Source organism: Halichoeres trimaculatus, unplaced genomic scaffold, assembly GCF_033239565.1.
Source record: "Halichoeres trimaculatus isolate MK-OKI-2021-1 unplaced genomic scaffold, fHalTri1.1 fHalTri1_scaffold_18, whole genome shotgun sequence".
In the NCBI taxonomy this organism is placed as follows: Eukaryota; Metazoa; Chordata; class Actinopteri; order Labriformes; family Labridae; genus Halichoeres; species Halichoeres trimaculatus.
This window is the reverse complement of record NW_027437196.1, coordinates 13913772-13932830: the sequence shown is the minus strand read 5'-3', so window position 1 is coordinate 13932830 and position 19059 is coordinate 13913772. Positions and strand designations below refer to the sequence as shown.

The following is a 19059-nucleotide window of genomic DNA, read 5'->3' as shown; positions in this document are numbered from 1 at the left end:
TGTGTGCATTGTGTTTGTAAGTCCCTCTGGAGTGAGGCGGCAAAAGTAGTGATGTAAAAAAAAATGTGCAGCAGCAATGAATCACAGGGAGACAATGCAACTCCTTCCAGGCTGTGGTTCTTTGCAGATGAGCATTCACTGAATACAATATGAGCTCAGAGTCGTTAATGTGGTGCAGTTTGCAGAAACTGAGCCAGTCTTGCAGATTGCAGGATGAACCTGAAATGATTTGTTTTCTGTATGTTTAGCTTATTAATTATCGATCAGTTGATTTGTTTGGAAAGTGGTGTCAAATAGAAGTTTGCTTTCTTAGAATGAACATTTCAGCTCTGAAAAGCACATGTGAGTTGGAGTCTGGACGCTCATTTGTGAAAATGAGGTCTGACTGAGAGCAAAGGCACAAAGCACAGTTTCAGCCTCCAACTAAAAAGTATTTCCCTCTTTGAGTCCAAGAAACTCTGCAATTATTTTGCACTTCACACTCATTTAAGTGAAAATGCCAGCAGGTGTGGCACCTATAGGGCTACTCAGAGAGCTAGACGCTCGTACACGCGCGCGCACACTCACATATGACTCATCTCATCTAAACTCAAGCACTTTGTCAGAGGCGTCCATTCACGTTACACCCATGCAGGAACGCGCAGACTCAATCTCAGCTTGGAGCGCGACACTTATAGTGAGGTTGGCTATATAAGTCCATTCAGCATCTACTCTTAAAGTAACCATATACTTGTTTCCTCCAAGAAGTGAAGGAGGGCGGCTTCTCGCCAACTGATACCTGGCAACCTACACGGCTGTGCTGGACCTCCTGTAGAGACTGAGGTATGGAAAGCTTCTTTTATTTCATCTATGTTTTGAGAATGCATCTTTTATTTCTGAATTGTTGTTTTTGGCACACTTTAACGCAAATACATGTGATGGAAGAATTGGGTTTGGGGGGGATTTCTTCGCAGGAGGATACGATATTTTTTAACAGAAACTTGCGATGGAGAAAAGCATTGATTCTAGAAAAAAAAATTGAATCCTCCGTTGTTTATATATCACTAAAACGAAAATATATCTGTTTTACGCATGAAACACCACACAGTGTCTGCTGCTCGTGCGTAAATTCCTCTTTACGCAGCATGTTAAACGTCGTATTTGAGGTTTTACAAGCTGTAGCATGAAAGTAATTCGCGCATTTTTTCTCCTCAGATTCCCAGATATCCTGACATGAAGCTCAATTTACTCGGAACCACCGTGATTCTGCTTGTTGCCTTCTTACCCCGCTACGAATGTCGGGCTATTGAGAGCCCTGGCGGTGCTCTGCGCGTCCCAGCTCCCCAAACCCAAAACTCCCAGCAGCAGCAACAGCAGCAGTCTGGTCCCATCCTGGAGCGTCTCGGTGAGGAGTATTTCATCCGACTGGGCAACGGGGACTCTAACTCTTTCCCATCTTCGTCCATGTATCCCCCTTCCCTCTACAACAAAGCGCTGCAACTCCAGCAGCTGACACGACGTCTTTTACAAGGGAAAGTTGGAAACATCAGAGCGCTCATAAGCGGCTTCGGAGACCAAGGGGACGAGTCGATGGAGAGGGGAAGGAGGTCCGAGGACCCGCCGATATCCCTGGATCTGACCTTCCACCTGCTCCGGGAGATGATGGAGATGTCCAAGGCGGAACAGCTGGCTCAGCAGGCGCAGAATAACAGAAGAATGATGGAGCTCTTCGGGAAATGAATTTCCACTCCGCCAAAGATTTCACTTGATTTTCTGTTCTTTTCCTTTTTCTTCTTCTTCTTTCATTTGTACCATCACCACAAACATGCTCTGTACAGTATAGTGCTGCTTTATCACTCTATTATTTATAGCTTTAACCTCAAACAATGGAGTGTCAACGGCTCAGCTCGTAATGATCCGATTGTACCTTGGCATTTTGATGTTGGTGTCAAATCTGTGAATTGCACCGTTCTTCAAGTTTGAGATAAAACACCTTTGGATAAAACATAGAGCAATGCAATGGCAAAACTTGCATTTTGTTTTAGATTATGAATCACTGTATTTATGATATTTATGTTTGTTAATAAACTTATGTGCAACCAGTCATTTTCTGTTGTGCAAGAGAACGTCTTATATCTATATTTTTTAATAAAAAATTAAAGCAATGCTTACACTTCTCTGTGGATATCCTTACATGAATTAATCTCGTGTATGAAAACAAACTATTCCAAGCTACTTTAATGACAAATACAGGAAACATACACTTACTGTTTCCTCACACACATAGATTTGTCATATTCAAATCAAAGGGAAATAAACAGTTTCACTGCTACAAGTTAAGAATGCAAACAGTTTAAAGAGAGAACAAACTGCATCTTCAGTCTTGCCTACACAAATATTGATTGCGATAGAGAAAAGTTTTTCTTACTGAATATAAAAATCTTTATGGTGTAACCATGGCATTGCTCTGGAGCCAAGTCGTGGGTTTACACAGTGCCTCCTCCCTAAAACACACAATAAGAGCTGGAACAACAAATATCTCCCATGGATCTTTCTGCTGTGGGAGCGCCTGCAGTCGTGCAGGTGAAGAGCACTCAAAAGGCATCCTTCATGCTAAGCCCCTAATCCTCGAGAAGTGATTCCCATTGTTGCAGCAAGAAGCTGAAAGATGCACCACGGCTCACTAATGAGTGGGAAAGATTCTCTGTGTGTGTGTGCTTGACCATGTGTGTTTATGTGTGCATGCTGTGCTGATCCTTGACCCTCGGTGTCAGAGTGAACTAAACAAGAGCAGTGGCGGTGAGTCATCCTGCTCTGTTTGGCCCACTTGGCGGCTCTGGGTTTAGAGCTGCTTTGAGCCCATTTGTAAAAGATCCAGCCCTTTCACGCAATAATGAGACTGTACTCAGGGGTGGACTACCTCAATGCTGGAGTCATGGAAAGGTGAGCGCATAGCACAGCAGCTGATGTATGACTGGCAGCATGGGGCCCACTGAGATCTGATATGTCAAAGAGGTTGTGAGCAGGAACTGTGTCAACACCATGCTGCAGAGAAGGATCTCATAACTACCTGAATTTATGAAAAGGGCATTACCAGATTTCTGTAGACACAGTAAGTCAAAAAAGGAGTGTAAGGAGGCGATAGAGGGAGGGGTGCTTAACAAAGACTTGATCTCTCACAAACACACAAAAGGCAAAAGTGTTATCCAAAATCTATTTGATTAGTGGAGTCCAGTAGGGGCAGGACTAGGTTTTGTGCGTATGCTACTTAATAACAACATCAAAGTATGATACAGATGTGAGGTTACTTTGTATTTTTTAACTTGAAGAGATAACACAACAAAGTGGTGATGTTAAGATTATTTAAGCTTGCTTTCTAAACGTCTTAGAGCAGGGGTCAACAACCTTTTTGAGACCAAGGGCTACTTGACTGATACAAACCTCCTGAACAAAACTGCATGGATGACTTTGTAATAACAATAATAGTCTTAGTAATACTATGGGAAGACACTGCTCACATGTCAGTGTTAATTTTTCCACAATTATCATCATTTACACAACAATGACAAGTGGTAGGACACATATATAAGTAGGAAAGCCCTCAGAGAGCGCAGACCTCCGCTAAGCATGTGATGCAACACTTAAGTCCTACTTTAATGTTATACTCCCTTTCAGCAGACTGTCTGCTACAATTTGGTGTTAGTTACAGGTTTGTATGATAATTTGTTTCCTGACAGTGTTGAAATTTATGATGACCCAGTTCATATTTCATATTCCAGATCTCAGTATCCAGAATATTGCCAGGATCTGGATCATACTTTTACATCCATCAGAAATTATGGTGACCTTGTCTTGTATTGTTTTGCAAAGCAATCTGACCATTTATCGTGGAGTTATATACACATACGGTGAAAATGGCTCTATCTTACAATGATAAAAAATCCTTTAAAAAATCCTGGATCCAGACGGTGATCTGGATCACCTCCAAAATTTAATCAGTTCTTCCTCATCCCATTTTGAACATTTCCTGAAAATTTCATCAAGATCTGTTTACTTTTTGAGTTATGTTGTTCACAGACAAACAAACAGGCAGACAAACACTCTCAAAAACATAACTTCCTTGGCAGAGGTAAATATATAAATGGTAGGAAACATATATAAATTCATGGAAGAAGCTCCGTTGTGACCAGTGCTGTTTTTTGGAACATGCCTAGTGAGCACCTTAAGTGGTTCTTGCGGGCCCATGGGCACTACGTCGGTGACCTCTGGCTTAAGAGTTTTAAAAAGAAGACATCTGTCTTTTGAGGACTTGGATGTCTTATATCTCCCTACCGAGATGAAAATGCTAAATAACTTTAAAAGTTTCAACAAAGGTATTAAATCATGGCTGAAAGAGCAACAGTACTGTTTCCACATATAAATGAATTGCTTGTATACATGTTTACCTGATGAAACCTTCTCGTTCATCTTTTTAGAACTTATTTCATTTACTTATTTTCTGGATATTTTAATTCTTATGCACTTTTTAATGAACTGTGTCTTAGGTATCTCTGTTTTTAATTATCTTTTGTACATTTTTACTCCATAAAAGCCGCCCATGGACTAGTGTTGAAAATTAGCACTGTGCTATAAACACTTACAGCAGTGCATCTGGGACGTGTGTATATTTAAATATCACAGCATCAACGTTACTGTGTGTCCATGTCAAATAAACAACAAGTAAATCAATAATTTTAAAAATTAAAAACTTGCATATGAGCTGCTGTACAATGTCAAACTTTCAGAATATACTTCTGCAGTGTTTGAAAAACTCAGTTAAAGTATTTTAGCACTTAAAAGTACAAACACAAAGAAGTATGACTCATTTGAATAAGAAAAGAAGTGTTGCATCACAGCATAAATTTGTGTCATAGTACAGTAGCCAATCACAGTTAAGGATTTTGGAGTGGTGCCACCTGCTGGACACCCCTGCAGTCCATCAACTACCTAATAAAAAGTTACCATCAAGTAGGATTTTGCGCAATTCTGTTTTAATAAATCACTTCATCAGTCATAAACAGGGTAAAATGTGCTTTTTACGTCTGGTACACAACAAAGAAAATGACACGTGATACACAGGAATATGTATGGATGTATGAAATGTCAAAGTGATAGTTTAGTACTCTGCAACCTTCCTCGTAGTGTTATATTGGTCATAAAAACGTATACAGCAGCAGAGACAACCTTGTGATGATGTCTAATGAAGTCGTTTAAGCAGTGATTTGCAAAGGTCGGTCCATAGAATATGTATGAGCATGTTTCAGATCTGGAAATAAGCTTTTCAGACAACCTGCTGTCATACAATGTCCCAAAACAACAACAAAGGAAAAATTTGTATCTAACCAGTCAAAAAAAGACTCTTCACTTTGTGGTGATGCAAGCTAACACAATCTCAATAAAAGCAGCAGAAGGGAACTGAAACTTCTGTCTCTTTCTTTAGATCTACTCCGGCAACTCAAACTTTCCCTTTGGCACAGATCTAAATCTGTCTCAGTGCTTCCCTGATCTGGGAGCAGACGTAGAACAACTGACCTGAAATCAACATCTAGTTGCAGCAAAACTTATCCTGCCGGAGATAAGGTGCAGTCTGGGCGGGCGAATGACAGCTAGGTCGAGGCTGTGCTTTTGGCAGTGCTCAGGGAGCAGTTCGTCTGCTGGGGGGCAGAAGGTTGGACGGAGGCGGATGTAACAGCACTGCTTCCTGAAACAGTCTGTGCTCCCTCTGCTTCCTCAGTGCCTGCTTCTCCATCCTCTTCCTCTTCGTCCTCATCTTCATCATCTGTAAGAAAAAAAGGAAAACGGGAGTCACGACCGACCACGACAAGTCTGATACTGCAAAGTGCTTCCAACATAAACAGCGCTCCTTCACCATGAATGAAGTTGATGCTGCGCAGGGCTTTTCCCTCTTTCTTAAAGTCGACATTGAAATGATCCATATTCTCATAGCCGCGCTCAACTTTGTCCATGTTTGCTGTATTTGAGGCCTCTGAAATCCTTGAAACAAGAGCAAAAACGGTAAATCAGTGAGTTAAAACATCCCAGTGAGCCAGAACATGCAACATGTGGTAAACACGGTGCCAACAGTCTGTGATGTTCAGAACATTCCTCAAGTTATTTCAGGCTGAAGCTAAAGATAGATACTCGCTACATCATACAGTTTTATTTCTGATAGCTCCCAAAAAGACAGGTGTGATCTCACTTGTGGTACTATGTGCAGGTACAAATTCGCCAATCCACAGGAGCACACACAACAATAGGAAACAAATAAAAATGCAGCTTGTTTTGGCGCCATCCTGTGTTTCAGTTTTGATCAACCAGTGATGCATTAGAATGTATACTCACTTTTTGAGGAGAGGTTTTGTGTTCTGGAAAGATAAAAGGAGCAAATATGTAAAGACTGTACATAACGTGTTAACTGTAATAGCTGTTACGCCTAAATTACACCAGATACGCCTGCAGTGCGACTCAGTTGCGCTGTCTTGACTGCGTTTGTCAACTTACACCAGCTGTATGTTCAGTCCAACAAGCTGCATGACTGACAGACAGCAATCTAGCTAAATACGAACTAGTTTTGACACGGTTTATTTTATTTGGGTGTTTTTAGGTATTTTCCAGTCACAACTTTCTGTCCCGCTCGATCTTCCCTACTCTTAACTTATGCGTCACAGCTCTGCGACCGTCAAAATTAGGATGGCTGTGTATTACCTGCAACACGACGGACCAGCCGTGCAGACAAACTGCAACAGAACGGATCCAGTGTGAGTTGACACATTGACTTGAAAGAAACCTAATTGATCTGTTCGCTGTAACGGATTGTAGACACATTGCAGACGCATCCGGTATATTTTAGCTGTTACTCATAATGCACTAATGCACTGACAGGAAAAATTAGTTATACAACAAGTCAACAGAGATACATCTGCTTCTGCTATCAATAAATGTTAATTTCTGGTCCAATAAATCGATATCTGTTAACAAAACATTCATCGTCTGATTCTGATGCTCAGCTAATTTATCTATCTGAACTCCACTTCATATTGATTCTGACCTCTAGAAATAAGGCCATCTCTGGCTCCTCCATAGTCTGAATCCCCTTCTCCACGATCTTACAGCTCTCCTCCAGGTGGTCTCCATACTGCTTGGTCAGGCCTCGGATGTAGTTCAGCTTCTCTTCCTGTTCCGCCGTCACCTTCTGACTCATCTCCCTCTTCCTCTCCTCCAGGATGGAGTACAGCTGGTCGAACTTCTCACACACCAGATTTTTCTGCCTCCGACCGTTCTCCTAAACATGGAAACGCATGAAACATCCGGAGAGTCCAGCTGAATTAAACTTTCATTGCAGTCCTTTGGGGGAGAAATGTATGCAGATGTAACTCTGCGGTAAGACAAGAGCGTAGAATATTCAACAGCAAAGATCAGACGACAGAAAACGAGAGGAAAGTTGTTGCTTTCGATGCAACGCATGTAAATACTATGACTTGCAAATGTTCTCGTTAACTTGTCCTCCGCTCTTCCGGTGGCACCATATGTCCAGGGAGGACAAGGAAGCTCATTCTGCTTGTCTGTCCTACATGACGCCTCTGAGGGAGACACCACTGGACCTGGAGCGACTCCAGCTTCCTCTCTACTGCCCGACTGTGGCATGAAAACCACAAGAAAGCTGCCTGTTCCCCCTTCATCAGTTACTCTGCTTGTTTTTAACTTCAAAAGCCGTGGGGCGGATTGGTATCAACTGCTTAGTGCATAAAGAAGATCATGTTGAAAAGAAAGAGGAAAAACAGCCGGAGGCATCTAAACATTTATTTTCCTCAGTGCCCCCCCAGTGTCTGGATCTCACAGACAGATAAAAGCACAGAGTGGCAGCAACAAGGACACATTATGTTTGTTTGTACGACTGTGCAGGTGGATTTGTGTGCAGAGCGTGGCTTGTTGTGTGAGTAAGCAGCCAGGCGGTGCAGCAGGGGGACACTGACCTCTATGGCACGACAGGCTTCTTCCAGCTGACTGACAATGCCCTGCATCCTGTCGTTGTTACTGACCATCATGGCGATCCCGTCACTCAGCTCTGTCTGTGGGACAAGGACATGGCAGAGTGAAAACCTGCGAGCAACCTTTTTTCAAATTGGGAGTATAAACGATACCATGCAAGCTAAAGCATGAAAGGATAGAGATTATAGTACAACTTTCCACCATTTCACTAAGACATTTTTCAACACACTTCTCTAATAAAGTTTAGGGAAGAGACGTACTTAAGACTAAAAGAAGCGTTATCATCAATAACACCACGACTATCTCAGGCCTCACCTTCTTTGTCTGGTAGATACTTGTGATGGGCGCCACCTCACAGTCTTTGTGAGATCCAAAAACCTTACACATGGAGCATGTGGGCACACCGTGGGTCACACAGTAAATATTGATCTTCTCACCCTCGTGAACGTCACACATGGGCGTCTCTTCCTTCTTCTCTGGAGCTGGTTTGCTGCTGTTGAGGTGTTGTAAAAGAAACCAGAAGATCATTCTGTCATGGCTGCACATTTGGCTGCATATTGATGTGACACGTAATGTCAGTTTGATAATGTCACAGGTACACATTTCACTTGTGTATTGATCATCTATCAGTCCTGCCTGGTATGCACATAGACTGTTAGCACTTAAATCAATAGATCACCCTCATTCATAAGGACACACAGGTTTGGCTGTGAGTACAAAGCTTCATGTTTGATGTCTGTTTTTAAAGAGTTACTCTTGAGTCCTTAATCCACTTTCCCCTTGATTTGTCTTCTTCAATTATGCCGCAGTGACACACCAGAAGGTTGAAGCTGAGTGAGTGAATGCTGTTTATCTGATGTCGTACAAGCCCTTTGGCGTAAAAGTCAACTCCACTGAAAAGGGAAACCATCTGTGTATAAGCGACTTAACCTATAAACCCTCTCTGACTCATACGCCTCAGGCAATAAGAGCACAACAATCAGCAACTGCAACACTTTCTGCTGTCCATCAGGAACTAAACAGTGCATGCATCTGTCCATCTCATTAGTCTCACCTGCTGGACTCCTGCTTGAACATGTCGATGATATTCTCCACCAGTAGGTTCCTCTGCAGCCCGTAAACACCATGTCTGTCCAGAACCACCTCATGTCTGCAGGAGGGACACCGAAAGCGGCCACCAGACGTCACTGAGCCTGCTCTTGTTGGAAGGTATGGGTTCGAAGCCTGTAATCAAACCCGGTAAAAACCGTACATTCAGTAAGATAGCTCAGGAATTAAGAAAAAAAATCAATGTGAGTTGTTAAATAAGTAAATAAAATCAGTAAAAGTAAATATTGCAAAAGATTAATTTAACATATAAATAACCATTACAACAAATGAAACCCAGTTAGCATTGAATTGCTATGATTCCTAAAGTGGGTCACTGAAAAAAACTGAATACCAGAACTGAATGTATTCTTACTTAAATCAATTAATACTGGTTTTAAACTCAACTTTATGTGTTAATCTCTTATCAGTGAAATGTCCACAAATAATAAAATATTCATCTATCCCAACATAAACATGTTGAGCCCTCGGTGCATCACAAATGAGCTAAGTGAGTAGGGCAAGATCATAAAACATCATGACATAAACAGTTAACTTGGAGTTGTCATTAATACTTTCTCATCAGTTTAGATTATACTAAAAAAAACTGCTCCCTATTACTTGGAAAAACATAAATTTTGTTCTGCGGCTTACCTGAAAAACATCATTAGCACATTTTCTGCAGAGGTTGTGCTGGCAGGGTAGAATCACCACAGGCTTTGTAAACATTTCCAAACAAATGGGACAAATCAGCTGTTTCTCCAAGTTTTCCATGGTGTTCATGTTTGAAAGACACTTTTAAAAAACAATAAAAACACAAACAAAACAGGCGATAAAGCCTCAAGAGCTGGTGAACAATTAGTTCCTCAATGCAGCCTACAGTGTGAAGGAGCTAGGCTAAAGAGAAGGCCTGCTGCTCATGTCCTAGAGGGCGTGAGCTCCTATCTTGCTGGTGTCAGTTCTGTTTTTAGCAGGTAGAGCTGTCACGTCAAAGGTTGCCATTTTTACCATGCCCATATTTGAAACTGAGTGGGCTAGTGCCGAACAGCTGCCTGTACATCATCCTACATTCTGCCAGCAGGGGTTACTGGGTATTTGTGCAGTCTAGACTAAGTCATGAACAGCATAATAGTAATAATTGATTTTGGTATTATTAAGTCCAAAATAAAATGTATTACCAGCCACGTTGAACTGCATGTATGCAGCACTTTTCTCCTCAATGAGATAGTACAAGCCATTGCAGACAGTATGCCCTTCCAGTGGACATAGACCCGTACATTTTGTATGCTTTATTTACATATCAAGCTGATGTCACTTGCTTCAGCAACTTATTGAACTGATGCCTTTCGAAATTCCCAAAATAAAAACTAAAATAAGAAAGTTGACAGCCCAATACTTTGCATTGCTAGAAAATTGTCCTGTTGTTACAAGAAAACAATTTTTGATTTCTAAAAATGATCAAAGAAATGAACCCATTGAAACGAAAAAAACCCTTTTCATCCTTAACTAATTGACTGAATAAGTCAATAAGTCAATTTCTTGAGGAAAACACAAGAAAGAACAAAATGAAAATCACTGGAAAATTGAAATTGAATCTCTACTTTGGGCTTGCAAAGTATGAAATCAAATCAACACTTGAACATTTTTTAAAGCATTCTTGTATTACGTATGTACGAGCTAACTCTTCTAGCACGCTAACTAGCGTCCCGGGAGGCTAGCTACTCACTGTGTAATCGAACTTCGAAGCAAGTACTTCGCACATCGAAAGGACGTTTAAAGAAACGACCAAAAGGTATGTTACCACTAGCAAACAAAATAGGTAACGGTGCAAACATAAAATCGAGGACGATTTATTATTATTGTTTTTTTTTTAATCTTTGAAGTCACCTACTTTTATCAAATTACCAGTACTGGTTAGAAACCTTCTTGCTTCTCAAGCGAACTAGCTTGCACCCCATGGGGCTTTTGAAAATATTCGGAAAATATTGAGTCTACACATTTTTTTTTACTGCCATTAACTTAAGCAAAAGGCGGAAAATGAACATTTGGTGTGAACTTTTTGCTGATATGAGTCAAAATACCGTACTAAAGTGATGAAAAATTCCCCATAAAACACTAATATGAGCTAAGGTTTTAAAAATCATATCTACGGCTATTATCAAGGGGTTATTTTTACGGATCATGCTGTTTGTGTCAAATGGTTTACAAACTAAATCGCCGAAAGCAGCCAGGAGTGCATTAACCGGCTTAGCTAGCTTGTAGGCGAACTAGCTTCAAACTAAAGCGTTCGGATACTTAACCCTGTGCTGGTTGGATATCAGAATTGAAAAGCGTAGACTTGTCTTACTAGTAAGAAGTTAGTTTTACTTGATTTTGCTACTGTACAACGTGTCAGTAGGTCGTTGCGCCCTGATGTAGTCTGTTTTAATTGAGCGTCTTACTTGGTAACGGAAAGCGAACTCAAATCGAAGTGAGGCAACATTGTATTCGTCGAATGTCGTCATCACGTAATTCGTCGTGAGGCGATTTTTATGGATAGATGTAAGTTTGTAGGATAATGGTTTAATACAAAATGTGAATCCGTGAGGCGGTATCTCCCTTCGATAGCTCAGTTGGTAGAGCGGAGGACTGTAGAGTTTACATGGATATCCTTAGGTCGCTGGTTCGAATCCGGCTCGAAGGAGAGCTTCTTTTTCCCGAAATGCAATTCGGTGGAACTTCCGATCCTTCCGTAATGATGCTAATGAAATTTGGAATGGTGTCCAACACTAAATAAATATAAAAGTTGGAGGGGAAAACGAAGATTATGTTGGCTAAAGGTCAGCTTTTCAAGACATTTTGAAGCTACCTTTTTCATGATGTGCATCATATGCCAATTGTGAAGAGTTAAACTCACTGGAAGCGTGGTAATGAAAACATCATCTCTTTTAAAAGTAGCAGTGGTATGAGACTTTAGCACAGAAATACAAATGTATAATCTTGTCTTGCCATATACCCTGCTTATTTCATCAATGGAAAAGGAACAGAAATTTCTTTTAAACTTGAAAAAAAAAAGATAGACTTGCATTTTCATGCATAATTAATGCTGAATAACAGTGTGGATCAGTTTGAAAAACAGTTTTGGTTATTTTTTAGCCATAATTTTGGTGATGACCCTGTGATGTCTTGTGCCAAGTTTGGACGTTCACATTTTATTATGTTTAAAAGAGAGATTGAAACGTCTTAAAAAAAGAATGAGTAGATATTTATAAAAAGACAGTTTTCCTACTAAGGCATCATGTTCTAAATGCCCAGCACTGTCCAGTGGAGGTGCTATCAGTAAGCAGGGTGAATGCTGCGTTCTGCATATTGAATAAAAATGAGAAACAGATCACATGTGCATGTACTTTGCTCACAGGAAAGTTTAAAGGTGATGTTTAGCATCCAATCTGGATGCAGCCAGTGACCAAACTAGCCATCGTCATTTGTTTCAAGTCAACAACAACAACACATTAGGATGCACCACTCAGGGACAATAGTAAGCAGTTGTGTGAGGACTGCTGAATCGACCTCACTCTCATTAAGTGTTTTTGTCTCAAACAGATGACTTTTTTTTTTTTTTTGCGTGTATGTACTCTTTTGTGTAGTGAGTCTTTTCCACAGCACAGTGATGCCAACTCAGAACTTAAACACCTGCGCTCTGTTTACAGAATGCTAAATTGTGGAAGTAAAATATAAATATTCATTTATATTACAGTAAGACAAATGGTGCTTAAAGTTTGGAAGTCAGGATACCTAATCTTAAATTTTCATCACTTTGATTTCCTCTGACTCAGGTGGGTAGTGGTTTTCACACATCACGGTGAATACTGGCATTCATCATACCTGCCCTCTTCAGCGCATCTCTCTCTGTCTTCTCTTGCTTTGATTTCAAGGACAAGAAGTCACTGGTGGAAATCAAAGCTGTAAAGACGCCAAGAGTATTTACTAAGTTAAGATCTGAAAGGTGAGAATGACGTCTTCAAAAATCTGTTAGACTCAACACAATCCTGTCCCACTCTTTACTAAAAATAGTTTGTAATTTGTGCATCTGAAAGACGGTTTGCTAGCAGACTTGAAAACATTTGAAAATACTATAAATAGGAAGCTGGCAGCTATAAAACAGTTTGTCATCTGTTTAAATATTATTCATGCCATTTTCTACAAATGATGTTTCCTTTTTCTCCTTTTTTTTCTTGAAGATATTTGTCAAATAAAGGCTATTCTGATTCAGATTTTTTACAATGTGATGCAGTGGGCGCACCACTTTATTAAGTATTAATGAGTCATCTTTAAAAAGCTGAAATTAGTAATATTACATATTCATTTACTAAAAGAAGGTACTGCAGAAATGCTCTCAGTGAGGACCGCTTCTTTAAAGTGAATTCAAATGAAATCAATTAAAAGGCTATTCTGGGTTATGTCTGTTTGATTGAAGTGATTTCATAATTATGAGGCCATTACTGCCTGATTCTTAATAGTGCAATCCCAAATAATAAAAATGAGGTTGAAGACTGACAAATTAACAGCACCATGAAGATGGCTTGATGTTAAAAGGCCAATCTGAATGCCAGACAGACACTGCTGTCACTTCTCATTTTATAAGAGCTCAGTGTGACCATTCTTTTTCTACGTTTTACTTCGTGCTGGTACATAGTGTTGTGTTTATACAACAATATGATCGTAAAAGGGTCTGCAGGTACTACTAAGGCCACCAAATACACAACATGAGGTGATGGACACATCCACACTCAGGTAACCACACACTTAAAGGTCTTCAAGCTCGTAAGTGAGATATAAGTGTACATGGGACCAGAATAGAGGGCAGAGCAAATAGTACCATCTGCTCTCCTGTATGAATATTTCAGTTTGGTGGAAGTCATGTTGTATTCATACAGATGGTAAGCAGTCACTGCCTATGATTGAAAATGTCCCAGTAAGCATTCTCAGATAAGGTTGTCTATTTTTGCATCTTCACCTTTGACCTAAAATGAACCTCTGAGATTTATTTTTTCACCTCTGCACATGACGTAGGTTGTGAATGAAAAACGTTGTTAAGATCGAAACATAACCAAACCGCTGTGGCTGTGTATCCACTAATGACTAATCCAAGAGTTTTAAATTTCTCTATTACCAGTTGAGGATACACAAAAAAGTAAAAGGAGCCTGTTGAAAAGCAGTGGAAAAACATTGCAGACAAAATTTTTCTATTATTATTTCAGGTCTGTGAGAGACCTGTTACTGATCTTGTGCCTTAAAATTAATGGTTTTCAAACTAGGGGGTGCTCAGAGTTATGACAGGTGGGGCGCAGGGCTTAAGGAGTCAGGCGCTAGAGGAGTGCTGAAAGTGCTGTAAAAAATATTAAAAATTCAAACATAACTTTTCACTGCTAACATAGACAAAAAACAAACAAAAAAATCAATTAAAGTGTAGCCATACTAGGTTTTGAAAAGTTAGACTCAAACCTTTATCTGAGAGAGCATATCAACTTTTTGATTCTTATACAACTGAGTATTTATAAACTGTATTATTCTGAAATGAATTACAGGATGTTATAAATGAAACAATGAAAAAACATAATATATGGTTTAAAATAAACATCAGAAAACACAAAAACAAAAACTATAAAAGGATTACTGGCACTACACTTTACACTTGTGCAAAGATTTGACAAGGAAGAAGTTATATAAAATGTATAAGTGAGAACAGGCTTTTTTTAAATTTATTTTTTCACTTAAAATTTTTAGACATAGGGCTTCAAAATGTCTTCTGACACCGGTTAAAATCACAGGTGTACCTGAAAGACTTCTCCTTGGCGTTTCATATGCAGGACCTCTACAGATGCAGATCAGAGAGGAGATCTTCTCTTGAGATACAAGACATCACTCTCTTAAGTTTCAACATCTGCCTTTTTTATTACCTGCGGAGGAGCCTTGTTACCATCTACATGCAAATATATTTTGCCTTTTGTAATGCTTTTTTCTCGTGTTACTTGGTTATTAAGGTGTCAGTATCTTTTCTAAGTTATGTTTTAAGTTCACCCCAATACCTTGGAGATTAAATACTTCATCTTCAGGCACTGATTCAGCATTTTGGTGCAAACTTCACATTGCCTCATCAGTTAGGAAACAGAATTTTAACACTCGACTTCTTCTTTTAATGTTTGATTTGGAGGCTATAATAGAAACAGACAAAATAGTGATGTATTGAGAATAAAATGATGAAAACATTGACACCAAACCTTTATTCAGTTGGAATACATCAGTCCATTCCCTTCACATAGTTAATCAGGAAACAAATGCAACTGATTGAAGCTTTAATTATAAGCCCATCAAAACTGGTCAGTCATAAAATTCAGCCCGAGGATAGGCATGATCATATGATGGGGGGCTTAGATCTGACATTGAGTGACTTGATGATGAGAAAGATGAAACAAAAGAGCCAGATGTCCTCACGGAGTTTTTATGTAACCCCGCTCCTTTACAGTGACGTAAAAGAGACGTCAGTGTGTTTCAACAGGCGCCGCAGCACCTCATGGTCATGGGAAACTGAGATGCGCTCAGCATGCAAGAGCTTCGCGCCCCCTGGCTTAAACCTCACACCCTCCACACCATGAGAAAATCAGTCTCATCTTTAAGCCTTTGATAAAAGTCGAGTGAAGCAAGGTGATTTCAACTACTGTGTGTAGTCGAGTGTTTACACACCATACAACCACATTAAACAGGTTACACTGAGGGTACAGTACACAAGCAGAATGCTTGAGCCACCTGTACTCTCACTGATGTTTGAGGTTATTGTAATGCCTCTTTGGGATTAGCTAATAACTCATCACATAAAGGAGAAGAGTCCTTTGCAGTGCAATCTGATGAGCTTCTTATTGCAGGACATTGATAATTTAGAATTTACCTACTGCTGCTGTTTCTGCTGCCTTTATTTATTGTAATCTAAATCCAGTTTTCTTCAAATGATATTTAATTATCTAAATGTGAATATAAATGGATCCATGTAAATAAAATACTGTAGATTAGGCTGACGCTCTGTGGTAGTGAAACCTGGTAGCCTTAAATTTAACAAAAGAGTGCTATCTAGTGGTAGGAAGAGGGGCAGCTTCATCCACTATTTGCTTTTGATTGTTGACATCATTGCTGATGTCACCAAATGGTGCTTGCGTCATATTTGTGGGAACCCTGCTGCATTTATTCCTAATGGTTTGTTCTCCTTTCAGTTTTTAGGAGTGACGTGGATGTAAAAAAAAAATGTTTACGCCAGCAGCACATTAAGCTTTCTCAGGATGACGCAATCTGGGCTTCAGTTATCAAGTTCACCACACCTAGATTTACTGGTTCGCTCTGGTAAATACAGGTGTGGTGAATCTTTCTCCATTCTCAATGAGCTAATCCTGTATTATTAGATTAAAAAGTGTCTGTAGAAAGAATAGTTACCATTTTGTTCAGCATTAATAGGCCTAGTTGTCTGGACATCCCAGAATAGAAAACTAATATTAATTACAATAGCAGGATAACTACCTTAAGATCACAAGTAACCTGCTGTTTTAGTGAACTACATGTACATCACATATAACCATTTTGGTTATTGTTCAATCAGTTCTGTTGGATCCAGTTATGATGCATGTTCTTGTAGGTGCTCTGTTTCACCACTAGATGGCTCTCTACACAAAGGACCATGTGCTGTAGCGTTTAATTCAACAACTAATTTAATCTAAACAGGTTTTTCAACTAAATGATGAATATGCAGTATTCAATAAGTAACCCTGATGAAAATGCTATTTATTAGTTTAAAAATTGCAAGAAATTTGTCCCAAGAGAACACAGTCATGTTGAAAAAAGTGTAAAAACAGCAAATATCTGGTAGTTTTCCATTATGTATGCATATGTGTCATGAGTGTGTGTTCTTTCATGGGTGCACATAAAGATGTGGTACATAAGGAGCTCTATAGGCGTCACGCAGCCGCTGGGGAAATGAAGCAGTAGTTAATGTCTCTCCTGTGATACTCACACTGCTGTCAGAGGGTAACAGGTAAATCAATTAGTGGCACCGTGGCGGATTGCAGTCTGTCTCCTGAGAGAAGCGGGACCTCTCAAGCAGATACAGTACCTTAGTCCCTGAGGGGAATCAGCAGGTATGCCTCTCACCTGTTTTAGCAGAGCCTCTGATGGTAGAACGGTTAGGAAACCTGCCACGCTATGAAGGTGTGTGGCAGTGTGTGATGGCGGCAGAGGGGTTTGTGGAGGAAATTAATTAACCAATCTTATCCCCAGATGTACACTTACAGGAGTGAGTGTAAAGTATGTGCTTTCCTGTGAACACACACAGCGTGTCATTGACGCAGGCATGTGCCAGATCAGGCGGTTTCAGAGTTGTCTGGCAACAACAGGTTTGTAAACTTTGAATGCAAAACTCGAGCAATCTCATGATCCCATGTGTTTGACTTTCTTCACTCTGTTTGCAGCAAATAGCTTTGGGAATCAAGATTTGCATATTAGTCATTTATACAAATGCTTCAGGCTATATATATTTTTTTTTAGTTCATGAGGTATTTTGAAGTACAGGAGCATTTTAAAAGCAGCAATCCGGATTTTAGAAATTCATATATTTTAGCAAGCGTTCATCTCTGGTGGGCAAATAAATTAGTTGAGTCACTTAACAAGTTTACATTATGTCGTGAGATTGATGATATAAAGTCAGACAAGTTTTTCATTTAAATCATTCAAATATAGGTGCTTGCCAAAGAAATGAGACATCATGAACTTATTCAGTACATTCAACCTCAGCTCCTATTGAACAGTTTGATTCTGAATTCTTGAGAACTGGATATTAAAACTTATGTTAGAAAATATACTGCAGACCTTGTGTTCCATTAATAAGAACTACCTTGGTTGACTCAAAACAGAGTTGAAACTTAAAGATCAGTTGTACGTTACACATTAAATTTATCAAATCCCAAGTTGAAAGAAAATTAAAGTTTGACTCTTCTTTTTTCAAAAATACCAGTTCAACTACAACCAAAAACACCTATACCCTTCAGGTTTTAGTAACAGGGTGTGTCTGTCAGCCTAAAACTAATTGGAAAAAGAGAAATACATCAACCCTCTGTATTGAGAAATGTATGTTATTGTTGATTGTTCCTCAGTCAAACTATTTTGCTGTTTTTAATCTGTTTTTAACAGCACTAAACTTTTAACCAAGTAGAAGTCAAATGACTGTGTACCTCCACTTCTGTTGGCTATTCTTTTGCTCGTTCCACTCCAGCTTCTGCCTGTCACTCATTTGTTGTTGTGTTTGGCAGTGTTGCCTTAGTTGCCTGGAAAAGATGCAGGACCTCTTTGTGGGGGGTATGAATGCGGGAGACTGCTTTCAGACCCATGGACACTGTGAGGGGTGGGGATTATGCCACCACTGGCACTCACCTGACTGTTTCCATGGCACATCGACTGTCTCCCAGCTCATAGGTATGGCACTGAGACCTTAGTGTAAGTGTCCATACTCTGGTCCTGTGTTGGTAGGAGAATCACTGAGTCACTAGGGTGCAGTTTGAGGACAGCTACATCTCATTATGAGCAAAGGTTTCATCCAGTGCCCTGGAGGCAAACTCAAACAAAGATTCCAAATGATAAAATAAATAAGTCACCTTCAACTTTGCAACCCAATCTGCTTCTGATTTAAGTCACCAGAATCATATGGAGAAAATTTCCCCACCCTTACACAGCTGCAACGTTTTGTTTTATTTCCCAGGCTGTATTTCAAACCCACGGTGAGTCTCAGCTCCCAAGTAGTATGACTCATGAGAGGAAGGTAATCACAGGCAATGATGTGGACTGCTGCAGGGCAAGCCCCGTTATGTAGGAATACCCTTGAGAAAGTCCACGCCGTCTGCAAACGACTGCTCATATAGGTCTTGGGATCGCCCTGGTTGCATAGCCAACCAA

General features: G+C 39.9%; 2 protein-coding genes and 1 non-coding gene across 5 annotated transcripts; 2 read left to right on the top strand and 1 right to left on the bottom strand.

Moving 5' to 3' along the window:
• Window positions 1-610: 610 nt before the first annotated feature.
• Window positions 611-2098, top strand: crhb (corticotropin releasing hormone b). Its single transcript, XM_074693622.1, has 2 exons — window positions 611-822; window positions 1195-2098. Exon 2 carries the CDS (start codon window positions 1213-1215, stop codon window positions 1717-1719), a length of 507 nt encoding a protein of 168 aa, XP_074549723.1. The 5' UTR covers window positions 611-822; window positions 1195-1212; the 3' UTR covers window positions 1720-2098.
• Window positions 2099-5001: 2903 nt separating this feature from the next.
• Window positions 5002-11582, bottom strand: LOC141807470 (tripartite motif-containing protein 55-like). 3 transcript variants are annotated; one of them, XM_074693518.1, is made up of 9 exons: window positions 11535-11582; window positions 9748-9888; window positions 9062-9231; window positions 8323-8500; window positions 7992-8087; window positions 7067-7300; window positions 6361-6383; window positions 5888-6012; window positions 5002-5797 (listed from the first exon to the last, which is right to left on the bottom strand). In XM_074693518.1, the coding sequence occupies exons 2-9, from the start codon at window positions 9874-9876 to the stop codon at window positions 5625-5627; spliced, it is 1128 nt and encodes a 375-aa protein (XP_074549619.1). In that variant the 5' UTR covers window positions 9877-9888; window positions 11535-11582; the 3' UTR covers window positions 5002-5624. The 3 variants fall into 3 exon arrangements, with proteins under 3 accessions (XP_074549619.1, XP_074549622.1, XP_074549620.1); XM_074693521.1 differs by lacking the exon at window positions 11535-11582 and adding an exon at window positions 11461-11527; XM_074693519.1 differs by lacking the exon at window positions 11535-11582 and adding an exon at window positions 11441-11500.
• A 108-nt stretch (window positions 11583-11690) lies between these two features.
• Window positions 11691-11776, top strand: trnay-gua (transfer RNA tyrosine (anticodon GUA)). Its single transcript is given in 2 exon segments — window positions 11691-11727; window positions 11741-11776. It is a non-coding gene; the product is annotated as a tRNA-Tyr (tRNA).
• The last annotated feature ends 7283 nt before the right edge of the window (window positions 11777-19059 follow it).

Excerpts from the sequence above, each read along its gene's own strand:
- crhb (XM_074693622.1), top strand. The coding sequence starts at position 1,213 with ATGAAGCTCAATTTACTCGGAACCACCGTGATTCTGCTTGTTGCCTTC.
- LOC141807470 (XM_074693518.1), bottom strand. The coding sequence starts at position 9,876 with ATGAACACCATGGAAAACTTGGAGAAACAGCTGATTTGTCCCATTTGT. Across the intron at positions 7,301-7,991 it reads AAGCCTGTCGTGCCATAGAG|GAGAACGGTCGGAGGCAGAA; the intron begins GTCAGTGTCCCC and ends TTCCATGTTTAG. Across the intron at positions 6,384-7,066 it reads AGATGGCCTTATTTCTAGAG|AACACAAAACCTCTCCTCAA; the intron begins GTCAGAATCAAT and ends TTATCTTTCCAG.